Source organism: Danio rerio, chromosome 10, assembly GCF_049306965.1.
Source record: "Danio rerio strain Tuebingen ecotype United States chromosome 10, GRCz12tu, whole genome shotgun sequence".
NCBI lineage: Eukaryota > Metazoa > Chordata > Actinopteri > Cypriniformes > Danionidae > Danio > Danio rerio.
The window spans coordinates 22,585,446-22,603,490 of record NC_133185.1 but is presented as its reverse complement, the minus strand read 5'-3'; the positions used below and the strand labels follow the sequence as shown (position 1 = coordinate 22,603,490).

At 34.4% G+C, this 18,045-nt stretch overlaps 1 protein-coding gene across 9 annotated transcripts; it reads left to right on the top strand.

The window, feature by feature from the left end:
• Positions 1-2,036: 2,036 nt before the first annotated feature.
• On the top strand, positions 2,037-16,299 carry si:dkey-200l5.4. 9 transcript variants are annotated; one of them, NM_001386729.1, is made up of 13 exons: positions 2,037-2,168; positions 5,111-5,164; positions 5,246-5,278; positions 5,422-5,454; positions 5,549-5,620; positions 6,458-6,484; positions 6,594-6,626; positions 6,880-6,906; positions 6,996-7,025; positions 7,206-7,238; positions 9,103-9,132; positions 9,216-9,233; positions 15,778-16,299. In NM_001386729.1, the coding sequence occupies exons 1-13, from the start codon at positions 2,045-2,047 to the stop codon at positions 15,807-15,809; spliced, it is 546 nt and encodes a 181-aa protein (NP_001373658.1). In that variant the 5' UTR covers positions 2,037-2,044; the 3' UTR covers positions 15,810-16,299. The 9 variants fall into 9 exon arrangements, with proteins under 9 accessions (NP_001373658.1, NP_001373657.1, NP_001373662.1 ...); NM_001386728.1 differs by having other exon boundaries at positions 9,213-9,233; NM_001386733.1 differs by having other exon boundaries at positions 5,388-5,454; positions 9,213-9,233.
• The last annotated feature ends 1,746 nt before the right edge of the window (positions 16,300-18,045 follow it).

Sequence of the window (18,045 nt, the reverse complement as noted above, 5' to 3'; positions counted from 1 at the left end):
TCACCATGGAATGAACCGCCAACTGTTCCAGCATATGTTGTACACAGCAGATGTCCTTCTTGCCACTCTGTACTGTACAACTATTTCTTTATTTAGCATTTTATTTCAGTTTATTTCTTTATTTTTATTTTATTTTATTGTTTTTATTAAATTACATGTAACTTATCCAGCATACGTTTTAACCCTTAACCCTGTATAAATGTCATTGCATGACTTGAGGGGTGAGTTTGTATGGGTGTTTCCCAGTACTGGGTTGCAGCTGGAAGGACATCAGCTGTGTAAAACATATAATGGAGAAGTTGGTGGTTCATTCTGCTGTGGCGACCGAATAAAGGGACTAAGCCAAAAAAAAATGAACAAATAATTGGTTTGCTCAGTGTTTTTTAAACGATGCAATGATAAAAAACTTAAGTTCCCAAACTCCATTATGTCAAAAAGAAAGACTTTTCATCCAGTGTTCATATTTTTGCCCAGCATTTTTATTCTGTAAATACTTAATGATATATTTCTTAATTTGCATATTTGATTATAACATATTAGAAAGCATGTGATACAAAATGTCTCCAATTCTTAATGTAACCAGACAACTAGGGAAGTTCTTATATTGCAGGCTTGTAGCCAGCCTGGTAAAAGGAACTTTTTTTGCACTTTTTTTTTTTACTTTTTTGCAGTTTTCATCTCATTTTCTATTTAATTATGAGGTTTAATTACTCCATTTAGTGACATTTAAGCACAATTTTTAGCTAGATTAGATGGTTGATGTACCGTATATGAAAAAAAAAACGTATTCATTCATTCATTTTCTTTTCGACTTAGCCCCTTTATTAATTCGGTATCGTCACAGCGGGATGAACCGGCAACTTATCCAACACATGTTTTTCGCAGCGGATGCCCTTCCAGCTGCAACCCATCTCTGGGAAACATCCACACACACACTCATACACAACGGACAATTTAGCCTACCCAATTCACCTGTACCGCATATCTATGGATTGTGGGGAAAACCCACACGAATGTGGGGACACAACTTATTTTTTAAATATAAAGTTAATACATCATATATCATTAGAAACGCATTTTAGCCTTTTGTCATTTGTTAGGCAACTAACAACCTGGTCAGCACACTTAGCTTTCCTCAGTCAGAACTTGGCCATTTGAATAAAAAACAATTAAAATATTAAAAATAATGTAGAGCTTCACAATCAGTTTCTAGCCTCTTTTGAAAGTTTGAAAATTCAGGGAAAACAACAATAGCCTAATTAGTATTAAAATTTACTTTTTTTATTATTATTATTAAAATTACCTTTAATATTGGTGCTTTGGATCTTTTCATTGGTCATTTTCATTTCTCTCAAGAATAAGGTCCAAGAATTAGATTAAAAGTTTGGCTACTTGTAAAAAGGTTATTTCTATTAAACAACAGTAGGACAATAGCTAAAGTTGATTTCACTTTGATGGGTTATTTCCAAAATGTATGATGGCATAGCAGTCAAAATAGGACAAATGAGAAAATAGGGGCAAAAGTTCTGGACCAATGGCACATTCTGGACCTTTGTCAGTGCGGGGTAGGTGGTTCGAACTACACCAACTTCCCCAACTTCGAACTTCCAACTACCCCAACTTATATTTTTACCCTTTTCATCTGCAGTGACTTGCCACTGATCATATTATAATTGATTTAGAAGTGTTTAAACTAAAAACTAAACCACAACATTCACATTTGTCAATCCCAGTGGCATCATCAGATCTAAGAGCACCATCAATCATTTCCTTCACCGTGGTGCCAAACAAACACCAATCGGAAATGACCTTTTACTTTTGCAAACACAAAACCCAACATGCATGCCATTCTTACACCAGTCACCGCTGAACACCATAAAAGATGGACAATGCAGGTCATTGAGCGTGGAAATAAAGGCTCATCTGAGTGTCTTGTGTGTTGTGCCATTCAGCTGCTGGCAGGTGAACAGAGATCAGTCTGTCTCTGCAGAGCATGTGATGCCCGATAATATATAAAAAGAGTTGCTGGATAATGTGCGATTCAATGCGCACACTGACTTTAAGCCTTAAGCACTTGTTTAAACTTGTTCGGCATCCACCTCTGTCATACAAGATGAGAACGGGTCTTCCCATTATCCTCTTTGTTGCAGTGGCAGGTTTCCACAATGGTAAGATTACAAAATAACAACATTTGTACACTGAATTATGTTTTTTAATTTGCTCTGTAAGCAGTTTTAGTTAAATGAATACATGTTTAATAATGCCAAATACATGCTAATGAATACACTTTCAAATATAGATTTAAATGTATTGTGTGTTTTTTTTTTAATTAAAGCTATTTTATTTCAATTATATTTATATTAATATTTATAACTAAACTAATTTGATGTTTTATATATCTATATATTTTTTGTCTGTTATTGTAAATAAGGTAATGTGTGTATAAAGCCACCTCAGAGTAAAATCTAACTATATTTTACAGGCTAATATAATATAATATAATATAATATAATATAATATAATATAATATAATATAATATAATATAATATAATATAATATAATATAATTAATATAATATTTAGGTTACAGTCTGTGTATTTTTTAGTTTTAACAGATTAAATTAAGGTATTATTAGATTGGTCTATTTTTATGTGTGCATGAATTTATCTTTATTAGAATAAAAAATTTTATTACTTTATAACAATTGTTTCATTATTATCTTTATCATATGATTTAATATAGAATGAATGAATGAATAAATGAATTATACTCTCGTTTGTTGTGACAGTTTACTTAATTTATTACAGATTTATTTATTGATTATAACATATTAGATTTGGCTTAGTTGTTGTGTATGCACTAGCTGTTGGCTGATTAACAGTAGAGGAGAGTGGGGAGGGTTGCAGTAGAGGGCAGTTGCAGCAAGACTTATTCCTCCATTTAGGAAAGAACTAAAGTGATGCTATTCATTTCTTTTCGGCTTAGTCCCTTCATTAATCAGGGATCACCATAGCGGAATGAACCGCCAACTTATACAGCATATGTTTTATGCAGCGGACGCCTTTCCAGCTGCAACACATCACTGGGAAATGATAATATTCATACTACATATTCTCAGTTATCCAGTTTCCCCCACAAGTCCAAAAACATGTGCTTTAGATGAATTGGGGAAGCTAAATTGTCTGTATTGTATGTGTGTGAATAGAAGTATAGCAGGAAGGGCAGCCGCTGTGTAAAAACATATGCTGGATACAGTCAAAAAACATTTTTTGACAAACTACTTATTTAAAATAAGCTGAATAAACACAATTCTTGAGATTTCATTAGGACAATTAAATTTTCAATGTTCAATCCACATAAATTTTTTAAAAGTGTTAAGATAACTTAATCAAATTGTGTTGAGACAACATGAGACAACATGAATGAATTGTGTGGAAACCTGCATTTTTTGAATTGGCGGTTCATTCTGCTGCGGCGACCCCAGATTAATAAAGGGACTAAGCCGAAAAGAAAATGAATGAATGAATGAATGAATATTCTCAGTTTGACAGCCATTTGTGACTGTTTTTTCAGCATAAAACTAATTTTTAGGGTAAAATGTAAGTTTTTTAATGTTCAGAAAAGTTTTTTATACTGTCTAATCTGTTATTATAAAACATTATAAATTAATATAAATGAATCTACTGTTTTGTATAGCTATCAAGAATATCAAGAATGTATAGCTATCAAGAATTAAAGCTATTGTATCTCCATAGCATAGAGAGTTTAATCAGGGTCGACAAAGTTGGGACAGTTGTAACATGCTGTTGCAACTCTCCACAATTACAAAATTCATTTAAAAGCTTGCCCAATTTGATAAATGTTTTTCATACTTTCAATGTAATTTAATTTGAAAGAATTAATTCTTTGATTAATTATTAATTTCAAAGTTCAAAGAAGTAGTTTAGTAAAGGATCGGTTTTAAATTTTCAGTAAAAAAAATATTACATTTTTTAGGCTTGATAATTAGTTGCTTTTTGTTTTAATAGTCTATATTTATATGGCCAATTTACCACATTTAACCAATTTACATTCAGTCTGTGTACCTAAAATTAAAATCCAACCTGATGTTTTAGAATTTATTTTATTATTACAATGTAATGAATGTTGCAACTGTGCCTATGGGTTGTTGCAACCATCTCCCTGCATGGGATCAGTTGCAATGTTTCACTTTGTCTGTTCAAGTCCCTGTTGAAAAATCCAGCTTAAACAAGCCGAGGCTGGTTGGTTGATTTTATCTGGTTGATCAGCCTGGTTTTAGAAGGGTTTTGGCCGTTTCCAGGCTGGTTTCCAGTCATTTCCAGACTGGTCTTAGCTGGTCAGGCTGGAAAATGACCAGCTGAGTCCAGCTAAAACCAGCTTGACCAGCCTTGTTTAGGCTGAACATAGCCAGTTTTGGCTGGGCTCACAGCCTGGCAAGGCTGGTTAAACTGGTTTTAGTTGGTCATCTCCCAGCCTATGCTCCCAGCCTGACCAGCTATGACCAGGTGGAAATGGCCAAAACCAGCCTGGAAATGGCCAAAATCCATACATTTTGCAAATATTATCATATGTACACATATTATAGCAGTGTGGGTGGGTGTCAAAAAGATGTGGGCTTATTAATATTAAAATTGTGGGTTTACACAAAGAAACGTCTCTGAGAAACTGAAGGAAATGCAAAAAGAATTGTGACTGTCCCCACTCTTTCCTACTATTTGATGTAGTCTATATTTGCATGTTTCCATTTGTTTGGCTTTGGACTGATTTGTGCATAAACTATAAAATATTATTTGATTAATAAGTCGTAATAGCCTAAATTCATATTTTTAGTCATACAAGCTGTTTTAAATCAGTTTGATGTACGTGTCATTAAAAGTAATTTATTAGTAGTACAAAATTATTTACATAGTCAAATATTGTATCAATGGTTCATTCCGCTGTGGCGACCCCGAATTAATAAAGGGACTAAGCCAACAAGAAATTAATGAATGAATATTGTATCAATATTCTGTACAGTTCATTGTTTTGAAAACTGGCTGGGAAATGTAACGTTAGGCTAAATTACATGTGCGCCTCCTGTGTTTGTAGTGATTTCAGTGTCTCTGGAATCTGACGAAAGTAATGAATCATCCGAAGAGAGAGGTAAAGCTACTCACTCAATTAAACAGACATTTTTCTGTACTGTTAGCATGTAAACACAAACGTGATTTTGTCTGACCTCAGAGTATGCAGAGAACAGCACACCACAGACCACAGGTGCGTTAACAAGGCAGGCGATTTCCGTTCAAATGACTCATATATGAAAAATCACAGACGAACTCTTCTTGTGTACACTTAACTTGATTACTTGTGCTCGGATTGTCAGGTATAACATAATCGGTCATATAATATTTCCACAGATGAGTCGCAGTATGCAGCTGCACACGTGAAAGGTAAGCACTGTGAACAAAACTATTGATAAACTCAACCTTGGGCGTGTTTTTGTGGCCATTTACTTACACTCGCTGTTATTTGACTCTCTGACAGACGATCTCATAAAAACGACTCTTATGGGTATCCCAGCAGATGGTGAAACAAAGGCAGTATCAAATGATACAGGTAAAGAAAACATTTAAAAATAGACAGACAGATGGATACACTCACCGGCCACTTTATTAGGTACACCTAACATGTTCAGGGTTGGACCCCCTTTTGTTTTAATCTTTCATGGCATAGATTCAACAAGGTACTGGAAATATTCCTCAGAGAATCTGGTCTATATTGACATGATAGCATCACGCAGCTGCAGTGTATGTAATCTCCCGTTCCACAACATCCCAAAGGTGCTCTATTGGATTGAGGTCTGGTGATTGTGGAAGCCATTTGAGTACAGTGAACGAGCTCTTCATGTTCAAGAAACCAGTATGAGATGATTCACGCTCTATGGCAGTGTTTCATCCTGCTAGAAGTAGCTATCAGAAGATGGGTACACTTCTGCGAACCTCAGTTGTAACGAATGGTTATTCAAGTTATTGTTGCCTTTCTATCAGTTCGAACCAGTCTGGCCATTTTCCTCTGACCTCTTAGATCAACAAGGGATTTGCGCCTACAGAACTGCAGCTCACTGGAGATTTTCTCTTCTTCAAACCATTCTCTTTAAACCCTAGAGATGGTTGTTTGTGAAAATCCCAGTAGATCAGCAGTTTCCGAAATAACTCAGACGAGCCAGTCTGACACCAACAACCATGTCACGTTCATAGTCACTTAAATTACCATTGTTCTCTATTCTGATGCTGGGTTTGAACTGCAGCAGCATTGAGTTGCTGCCATGTAATTGGCTGATTAGAAATTTGCGCTATTGAGCAGTTGGACAGGTATGCCTAATAAAGTGACCGGTAAGTGTAGACAGACAGAAATGGCACTCAGACAAAACTCATATCATCTCTGTTTCCTCAGATGAGTATGCAGCTGCTCACGTGAAAGGTAAATATGAAGCGAATAAAACTATTTGTGAACTCAAACTGAAGTGTTTGATGCCATTTACTCACACTTGATGTTACTAGCAATTATACTCCATGAATAACTCCAACAGATGGTGAAACAGAAGCAGGATCAGAAAATACAGGTAAAGAAAACAGTGTTTATAGATAGATAGATAGATAGATAGATAGATAGATAGATAGATAGATAGATAGATAGATAGATAGATAGATAGATAGATAGATGGATAGATGGATAGATGGATAGATGGATAGATGGATGGATGGATGGATGGATGGATGGACGGGTGGATGGATGGATAGATGGATGGATGGATAGATAGATAGATGTTAAAATATTGCATTAGTATTATGTAACATAAGCATTATATATTTCAGAGGACAGAAATGATGAAGACTCAAAAGGTAAGAAATTCAAGCTCAGGATCATTATTGAAAATGTATTGTTTATTCAATTAATAGTTCATAATGTGCTCATTAACTGACTTTTGTAGAGTCAAAGGTGCTTGAGAAGGAAGATGATGGTAAGATGACTTCTATAAACTATTAATTATAAATTACATTTAAATCAAATTGATTGTTTGTCAGAGCACATGTACAGAGCCTATGAAATCCAGCAATACTAAAATAAAAATATACGGTAAATAGTAAATAACTTATTTGTTTCATTTCCAACATGAATGTTTCTATGAATAACCAAACAGATGGTGAGACTGGAGCACTAACAAACAATACAGGTAAAGAAAATCACTTTTTAAACTAAATAATCTCTTTATTTCCAGTATAGAATCATAATTTAGTACAGAACATAATGCACATTTGCACAAATACAGGATGAAAAAAGTCAGTTTTTCAGTCATTATGCACATATATTATTTGTGTTGATATCAAACATTTAGAGTATTATTAGTAACAAACATTTTATGTTATCAAACCAATATGAGTTCAGTTAATACAAACAACAATATACTGTAGCTACTCAAATGGTTTGGTATTGCTTCTAGCATTGAGTTAACACAAAAAAAATGTAATTTATTAATTCCCAACTTATTCAGTTTGAGTTCTGCTTGATATTATCAGCTTATGAGTTGCCAGAATTCTTTTTTATTAGGTCAAAGTAACTTTTAAAAAAAAATATAAGCTAAACTAACTTATTTCATTTAGTGATTTTCACTGTTAGCTTTTACAGTGTAGGTTTACAGTGTTGTGTACAAAATGTTGGACAAACATGTGTTTTGCTTATTTATTTTTTCAATAAAAGCCTAAAGTTCTAAAATAATATTTGTGCTTATTTATAATCCTTAAAACAAATATATTTTCGATAGTTATCATCAGGACTCATACTGGTAAATAAATGTGTCAGTCGAAGTGTAACAAATTATTAACATATAATACTTTTCTGATTTTATTTCACATATTGATATTTATCCTGTATTAACCTACAGTATGTGTAGCGTTCTTAAAATTTACACCCAATGATTGAAGAAGATTTTTAGCTTTATGTTTTTTATTGCAATAACAACAGGCAATTACAACAGGTAGAAATACAAACAGATAGAATTATAGTACAAACAATACAAATATTACTTTTTTTGCAACGAGAGAAATGTGACAATTTTTTAAGAAATATAATAAAGGTAGAGCGGAAGAAAGACAATGAGAAAGAAATAAAAACAAAAAATAAAGAAGTAAATGAGGGCACATGAAAAGAACAATACAAATGAATGCAGAATATTAAATAAAGCACATGTTTTATACGTTTTAATTGATATTTTGTTATGAGAATCTGTAATTGTTTTAGGTACAGTTCCAATTCTCGTTAAAAAAAATACAAGCAGATCGTGGGGGACAACAATTAATTATTATTATTATTGCTAAAAAGCATATTAGAGGAGATGGCCTTACAAACAATATTACATTGTTTTTTAGATATGGACAGAGTATATCTTACAGTAAAATCAGAATAAATAAATTAACATTACTGTCTAATAACTGGTTCACTAATATCACCCCATTTCTGAACCAGTTAGTAAATAATAAAGATTTCCTCTAATGTAGAATATTACAGTTGTTCCAAGTTTAAAATTGTGTGGCGGGAAATTGTGCTTGTAATTAAGTTTCCAATCCTAAAGCATTTGCTGATGAAAATGGGAAAGTTTGATAGGAAGTGTATTAATTGAAAAATTACACATTAATAGAGAGTCAATGCCTCATAATCATAGACTGTAAAAGATAACTGAGAAAATTTAGCTGTATGGTAATTTGTGAAATGCAAGTTAGCAGCTATATCAGCACTTTGAGAGTCAGTCAGTCAAAACATATACAGGCAAAACAAAATGAATACATGTAGGCACAAAAATGTTGAAATAAACACCTCTCTTTACAGAATTAGTATTTTTGATAAACGTTTTACATTAAAAATTAAAGCTATGCTAGTTTCGTAGTTATTCATGTGTAATTAAATGTACAATGACATCTAAAATCCACCCTTTTAAAGAAGTAATGAAGATATGTGTTTATTGTAACTATATGGAAACAATTTGTTCTTGTGTTTGAGCCACATGTGACAAAACACTTACGCAATGTTTGTTTTTGACGTAGAAGCGAACACAGGAAGTGACGATGATGTTGGTAAGTGAGGCGCGGCAAAGATTTGTTTATTTCCACACGAGGGCGACAGTGTGCCACTAACAATGCTTGTGTTTGTTTAGAAGCAGACGCTGAGAAAGACAGTAAGTAACTTATATTAATTTATTATATCAAAGCGCTGTAAGTTTTTTTTTTTTTTTTGCCTTACACATTATGTAATATATGGATGAATTCATGTTCTAAATTCTTGTTTCATTTCACATGTCTAACGTTTTTACTGAGGGGATATTGAGACTATCTATCATTTCACAATATAGAAAATACTGCAAACAGCCAGAAAATAATACATTTCTTTATTTTTGTAGAGTAAAAAGTATATAATCAGATAAATTGTGTAAAAAAAGAAAAGTCTACAGAGTACAGATGTGAATACAGGCCCGTAGCCAGCCTGGTAAAAGGGTTGGTCCTTTTTTCTCAAAATATGAACTTTTTTGCAGTTATTCACCTCATTTTCTATTTAATTATGATGTTTAAATACTCCAATAAGTGGCATTTTAAGCACTATTGTTAGCTAGATTAGCTTGTTGTATCTTCCAGTTTTGATGTACCAAAAATATTTCCTAAATATTTATATTAAACAAATATAAAAAAAAAGAGCTCCACGATTTTGTTCTAGCCTCTCTTGAAAACTCATCTAACAACAACAGCCTAATTAGTATAAACAGCTAAATTCAGTCTAGGGCACTTGAAATATGTGGAAAAATATTTAAAAGCCTTTACTGACATGGCTATTTCTGAAAGCTGCGCCTACACGTTTTAAAAACACTTGACTTCATCAGGGTAACCTGATGTAGCCGGAGTTTTAAGGAACAGCCATGTCAATAAAGGCTTTTTAATATTTTTTCCACATATTTTGAGTGCCTTGGGCTGATTTTGATGTTTATTCTGATAAATCCCTTACACAAAGAGCACCGACACATTATTTAAGCCACCCCTGAAAACGTTTTGTTTGATTTTGGATTTTAATACACAACCTAATTAGTATTGAACATTAAAAGGCTGGTTTTGGTGCTTAGGACCTTTTCATTGGTAATTTTTTTCTCTCAAGAATAAGGTTCAAGATTTAAAATAAAAATCAGGCTACTTATAAAATGTTTTTGAATTTTTTTAAAGTAATGAAAGTTGACTTCACTTTTCTTAAAACCTTTGAGTGATTATTTCCACAATTTATGATGACATAGCAGTCTAAATAGGTCAAATGAGAATATTGTGGCAAAAGTTCCGGACCAGTGGCAAATTCTGGATCTTTGTCAAGTGGGGGGGTTAGTTCTTTTGAACTACGCGGATGGGGATGTTTTCATCCACTCTGGGGTGATCTTGAGTCTTAATTTGGCCATAACTATTTCAGTGCTAGCTATTTTCATCTGGTAGAATGATTTTTAGTTCCAAATCCTATTTTGAAACATATTTTCGGAAAATGCTTTGAAATTTGTTTTTAAAGACTCAACAATACACTCTGGGCAAATTTACTACCCTTTTTGTTGAAACATCCGATAAAAACATTCACTAAATTAAACTGCTGTAAAATGCATAACATTTATATTTTTTCAAATTTAATTTCCATAAATCTGTTTATCAACCTCAGTCCTGATCCAAACTACTAAATTGCTTAGAAAATTACAGGGTTTTAACTCTTTAATTTTCAAATTCATAAATGATGTCACTGATTTGGTGATAAAAAACACACACACAAAATGATGTATTTTCAATAATAAAGTAATTGTAAACAGTTTGTTTAACCTTTTATCAAAGTCTTGGACATGTGAAACAACACTGCCTATGATGCATTGTTTGTACTTTAATTAATTTTAATTTTTTCTCCCTAGTTTACTGTTGGTGGCTGTTTTTGCCCCATTGACTTCCATTATAACCACATTTTTTTATTGCAAAGCCATGACACCATATAATCATGCATTTTTGATTGTTGGTGGTTTTTCCTGTTGGAAAAAGGTACAATTTGTCATTTTTACTGTTGATCATCAGTTGGCGCCATTAACCCTTTAGATAGGCCTGGTTTCTGGATTTTATATGGAGTATAACAGCAAATTAAAGTGTGTTTCTCTGAGAGGGACCTTTGCGCACTTACCTTGATGTGTCTGAGAAAATCAAAATATGCATCTCAGCTCTCAGAACTACATGGAGTAAACAAAAACAAAGACTGTATTTATGCACCATCAAATGTGGTTATAATGGAAGTCAGTGGGGCAAAAACAGCCACCAACAGTAAATTATGGAGAAAAAATGAAAATCAAACAATGCATCAAAGCCAATGTTGTTGCTAATCGCTCACATCATTCACATGTTCAAGACTGTGATAAAAGGTTAAAAAATTGAAGCAATTACTTTTTATATTAAAAATACGTCATTTTGTGTGTGTTTTTTTTTCACAAAATCAGTGACATCATTTGTAAACTTGAAATTAAAGAGTTGCAAAGACTGTAGAAAACACAAGACATGTCACTCGTATACTTTTGAATGGGGAAAAGTGTAACTGTCAACAAGGAAAATGAAGCCCCGCCTTCTAGTATAGGAGCCAATCAGTGATGGCTATAGAATGACAATTCTCTGGGGGAGGGGCTCGGACCAGACGTGAGTTTCTGCAGATTTTGTGTAATACGAACATTTAAAAATGAAACTAAATAAAATAGATAGTTGTTGTTTAATTGTATTGGTTATTTCTAATATGACATTTAATCGTAAGCTTGGCATGTAGTTTTGGAGAATTTGATGTTTCCCTATTCAAACAGGATCCTACTGCCCAACAGGCATTTCAAACAGTGGGTGTTTTTTTTCTATTAGAACAAGAAAAAAAAAAACATTTTATGTAACCGTTACCATTAAAAAACCTTAACTATTATTTTTCCTTTATGTTATCTGACCAATCATTATCTAAAAGGATCAGTATTAATATTATGCAAGACAGTTAGCCCTAACTGAGTGTCTGAATGGCTGTATTATACTGTATATCTGACTAATAATAATGTTTAATAATATGATAATCTGAATTGTCTGAGTGTGTGTGTGAATGTGAGTGTATGGAAGTTTCCTAGTACTAGGATGCAGCTGGAAGGGCATCCGCTGTGTAAAACATATGCCGGATAATACATTGGCGGTTCCTGATGAATAATGGGACTAAGGCAAAGGAAAATGGATGATTAAATAATTGGCAGTAGTCTATATCATGCAATCATGTTAAAACTCACAACACTTTCAACCAAATTCTGGTGTAGCATGTCCAAAACTTCTCGACTCACACCAAATTGTTGCAACCTCCTAATGAGATCTAATCTCTGCATTGCTTTTTAAAAAAATACACTCTACATTTCTAGCAAATTTTAATTTACTATCGATAAATGTCAGCATAATTGAGTATACCTCATTTTGAAAATAAATATTATTATATTTTTATCAGTGAATGTAGGCAATGTACAAAACAGATGTATTCAACAGATATATTTATTAAAATAATATTTTAGTCACCAAACATATTTAGAAATTGAGAAAAAATACAATCAAATTCAAGCAAAGTGTTGCAAAAATAACTACAAACTAAAAAATGTCAACTAAATTTTTCATGTTTTTTAGATTTTTATTTAATATTTATGGTGGCTTGAGAAAGCTGTTATACTACATAAACATTATTCAAAAGTTATTAGTCTTCTGCTTCTTGTTCTTAAACTTATTTCTATATTCATATGTCCATCTCCTAGACCGTACAACTACAACCACCAAACTAACACCAAACCTTCCAACTGGTCTGACTCGGGTTGCTCTATCTTTTTCAACTGATCCAACTTACAGTTTTCCGAAAACTGATCTGGAAAATTCCTAAAAGTCCCATTGACTTAACATTGGACCAAACTTTTTGACATCATAACTTTGCGCCAGACTGTCAAACAAACTTAAAGTTGGGCTCATTTAACTGAGACTACCAATCTGCCAATCACTGATGACCTTTCCACTTACTAGCTACACCCTAGCAACCACTTTTACCTTAGCAGCTGTCGCATAGACTTCCATTGTAAAAAACTGCCATTGACTTTATATTGGACATACTAACAACATACCAATTCATGCTAACAATATACCAATCCATACTAATCATACTAGCAAACATGCTAATTCATACCACATTCATGCTAACTACATGCTAGTTTATACTAGAAACATGCTAGCGACAGACCAGTTTATACTAAAAACATACTATCCAACATACTAATCATATTCTAAGCATTTGCTAATTCAAACTAAATTCATGTTAACAACCTGCTAATTTATACTAGAACCATGTAGATATTTACATTAGATGTCGCCTACACTGTTGTTGTCTTTGGAAAGAATGCGTCAATAGCCGCCATTTTAGTACAGGGTAGCGCTCCTTTGAAATGAATGAGGGACCAAGCTGTAGTCCAGGACTGTGACCATATAGAGCCAGAGATATGCACATATATCTATGAGCGAGAGTTTACACATATATCTATGAGTGGTGGTCAGTATGCAATTTTTTTTTTAATTACGAAAATTATAATTTTACATCACTTTTCTACATTGATGGATCAGTGACCGCACTGACATTCCTGACAAAAAGCATGTGTTTGTGTGCATGGAAATGTACTATCCACCCTCCCTGTTAAATGATATCTAATCTGTGTTCTGAAACACACCTCCTCTCCTGCTTTCACTTCTCATTCTGACAGAGGGAGCGATTCGTGAGAATGAATCTCCATTATAAACGACTCGTTCACTGAGCCGACAATAATAAAGTTTCTGGCAGCGCAGCATCTTGATGTCAAATTTCTTTTACATTGTTTGCTTATTCTATTCAACAGAACTAGCATAAGCCTGGTATTTAGTGCAAGTTGGAAATTGCAAGGCTAAGTGACTGTATTATCATTAATATTGAGCACAAAAGTTCGTAACAAACAAAAACGTACAAAACAAAATCTTACCCATGAAATGTGATGACATTGTGCTTTGTTTTCTTTGTTTGCTCGTTACTACATCCTTACACAGCGCTTAAGTCCAGCATCTTCACGTTGGCACACTGTCTTGACTAGTGCGGTTGAATGACATTTGTCCTGGAAGCCCTGTACAAATGTGGAGGTGCTATTGACGCATGCTCAGGGTCCCTACGCGATATCTAGTGTATTTATCTATGCTAGAACCATACTAACAATATGCTAATTCATGCTAAAAACATGCTAGCAACGTGCCAATTAATACTAGAATCATGGTAATTTATGTTAGCAGCTGCCCAGCAACCACTCGAGACAACTTAGCAACAGCCTAGCAACACCTTAGCAACCACCACCTAGCAACTACCAAGCAACGCCTTAGTAACCACTCAGAACACCCTAGCAATGCCTTAGCAGCAACCAGAACACCCTAGCAACTGCCTAGCAACGCCTTAGTAACCACCCAGAACACCCTAGCAAACACATTAGCATTGTCTTAGCAACCACTTAGAACAACCTAGCAACCGCCTGGCAATGCCTTAGCAACCGCTCAGTGGTCGACCTCACAATCACTTAGAATACCATAGCAACCACATAGCAACACCTTAAGAACCACCTAGAACATTCCTAGCAACGCCTTAGCAACCGCTGAGCAACTACTCCGAACTGCCATAGCAACTGCCTAGCAACGCCTTAACAAACAAAACACCCTAACAACCACCAAAGTCCCTTTAGGGAAGTCATTTTACTCTGCGGCCATCTTTGAAATGCCTGTTGGGTAGTAGGATCCTGTTTGAATAGGGAAACATCAAATTCTCCAAAACTACATGCCAAGCTTACGATTAAATGTCATATTAGAAATAACCAATACAATTAAACAACAACTATCTATTTTATTTAGTTTAATTTTTAAATGTTCGTATTACATAAAATCTGCAGAAACTCACGTCTGGTCCGAGCCCCTCCCCCAGAGAATTGTCATTCTATAGCCATCACTGATTGGCTCCTATACTAGAAGGCGGGGCTTCATTTTCCTTGTTGACAGTTACACTTTTCCCCATTCAAAAGTATACGAGTGACATGTCTTGTGTTTTCTACAGTCTTTGCAACCACTCAGAACACCCTAGCAACACAATGACTCAGAACACTCTAGCAACCACCTGGCAAGAAACATCCCGATTCATACTAGAAACCTGCTAACCTATATGTCGTTCTCTATCTATGCCAACTACTTTTATTATTTAATTTTTATAGCTACTTTAAACTTTTAAAAGAGGCTTTCTCACGCCACCATAAAGTGTGTATATGAACTTTACTTTTCTAGTTTACTATATAGTTTTTGGAGCGTTATCGTATGTTATTTTGTTAGATAAGTCCCAGATTTGGCTTCAGTACTGACTAATCTAATGTATATGCACAAATGTAATATAGCTTCCTATTAAAAATATGAATTTAAAAGAGAGATTCGTGAGGGGTGTACATACAAATGCTGAGCACTGTATTTCTTTTAAACACACTGACCTTAAAGATCTTAAAGATATATATATATATATATATATATATATATATATATATATATATATATATATATATATATATATATATAAAAGTTTTATTTGAATGTTATTTGAATGTTATATAATTAATCTCAGTGTTAACTTTTTCTTTCTAGATGACAACTCTGATGATACTAGCATTTATTAATAGAAGAGTGTCTGTGTGGAGTCTGTAATATCTTTAAACCTAAATGCCTTGTTTTATGAAGCATGTTTCTAACCCATACACCACCTCGGCAAAACCTCTGTGTATCATGTACCTTTCACACAAAGCCACTTTCTCTTGAAGACTGTAAGCACTGCTGGTGCAGGTATAAATGTTAGCCTGCAGGTGGCTGTAATAACAGATGAAGAGCAGCAGATGTAGGCCGGTTATCCAGGCCAGCGCCGTCTACTGTCCTTAGGTGCTCGTTTGAGCTTTATTTATATCATCTGCATTGTCCCGGCTTATTTTAGGACCAAAGATGCCATGTTATACAGCCTGATGAAGGCGAGCTGTTTTATGGCAGATTACAAAGCTGAGGAATTTCATTCTAAGGGTTTAAATGTTGATATTTCTCTATGTTCTGTGTTGCTAAATGCATCTTATGTCTGGTGTAATTCTTTTAATGGTCAAATAAAACAGCCAAAACCTAAAAGTCTGAATAGAAGGCTCTTAATGAAGATGCTTTGAGAAGCAAAATTACTCAAGAACTGTCGTTTTTCTGTGAAATTGATCACATTTTTGGCTTAAATACAAACCGGCTAGTGGGATCAGACAAATGGACTTAAACAGAAAAGTATTTAAATTAACTACAAGTAAGACCTTTTAATGGTTTATGATGTTGCAGGGTGAATTAAGAGCTTTTACATTAAAGAACACCTATTTTACTAGTTTTTCAATATTTATGAAAAGTCTTATCTTTAGGATGTGTCTGAAAAGTTTCAGCTCAAACCACCCATCAGATTATTTATTATAGCTTTCAGGATATAGAAATTTTCTGCTCTGAACACAATAGCCCCTTTCAAGCCCCTTTCACACATACAGACCTTTCCGGAAAATTACCGGCAATTTTCCGGAAAGGTTGTATGTGTGAACAGGTCCTTTTTGAAAATACCGGTAAATTCGTTCTGGCTATTTTCCGGAAAGAGAAGTTGTAACATTACCGGCAATTTGCCGGAATGCTGCGCTGTGTGAACGCAGAAGGAAGATTTCCGGAATAAGCTCGTGCACGTCTAGAACGTGCTGACGTAAGACTTCTGCTTTAGCCAATCACAACAGTCAGACGCATTTACGTCCGCGCGGTTTGTGAGAATAAAAGCCTTTGAATATTTTTCCAGACACATTTAGCTGCTAGAAGTTAGTCAGATCACGTTTATATGTTCTTCTTAATGCCAACTGTGCAAATAATCATCGATAAGATGCTTATGATAAGCCGTTGTTTGTTTACCTTCAAGCTTTGCGTGTGCCCATGAAACAGCCTGAGCGTCAGCACACGCACATATTATGAACATCTCGACATGCGAATATGATCCAGTGAAAGTTGTTTACAATATTGATCATCAAAAGAGTTTGTAATTTAGTCAAATGTTTACAAATACAAGCGCAGCCGTTTAAAGCTCATTTGTGGTGAATGATGTCAGAATTTACCGGTATTTTGGAATGGATGTGTGAATGCTCTTTTCCGGAAAATTTCCGTAACGTCCTCGCCTGTGTGAACAGCGCTTTTTTCAATATACCGGTAAAGTCGTTCCGGAAATTTTCCGGATATTTACCGGTATCACTGTGTGAAAGGGGCTTCAAACATACAGACCTTTCCGGAAAATTACCGGAAATTTTCCGGAAAGGTTGTATGTGTGAACAGGTCCTTTTTGAAAATACCGGTAAATTTGTTCTGGCTATTTTCCGGAAAGAGAAGTTGTAACATTACCGGCAATTTGCCGGAATGCTGCGCTGTGTGAACACAGAAGGAAGATTGACGGAATAAGCGCGTGCACGTCTAGAACGTGCTGACGTAAGACGTCTGCTTTAGCCAATCAAAACAGTCAGACGCATTTACGTCCGCGCGGTTTATGAGAATAAAAGCCTTTGAATATTTTTCCAGACACATTTAGCTGCTAGGAGTTAGTCAGATCACGTTTATATGTTCTTCTTAATGCTAACTGTGTAAATAATCATCGATGAGATGCTTATGATAAGCCGTTGTTTGTTTACCTTCAAGCTTTGCGTGTGCCGGTGGAACAGCCTGTGAGCGCCTGCACACGCACATATTATGAACATCTCGACATGCGAAAGTGATCCTGCGAAAGTTGTTCACAATATTGATCATCCACAGAGTTTGTAATTTAGTCAAATGTTTACAAATACAAGCGCAGCCGTTTAAAGCTCATTTGTGGTGAATGAT

What these genes read in the sequence shown, in the direction of transcription:
- si:dkey-200l5.4 (NM_001386728.1), top strand. Translation starts at nt 2,045, where the DNA reads ATGCGCACACTGACTTTAAGCCTTAAGCACTTGTTTAAACTTGTTCGG. An exon ending in TGCAGCTGCACACGTGAAAG is followed by an intron (nt 5,455 to 5,548) that starts GTAAGCACTGTG and finishes ACTCTCTGACAG; the next exon opens with ACGATCTCATAAAAACGACT. An exon ending in AGCAGACGCTGAGAAAGACA is followed by an intron (nt 9,234 to 15,777) that starts GTAAGTAACTTA and finishes TTTTCTTTCTAG; the next exon opens with ATGACAACTCTGATGATACT.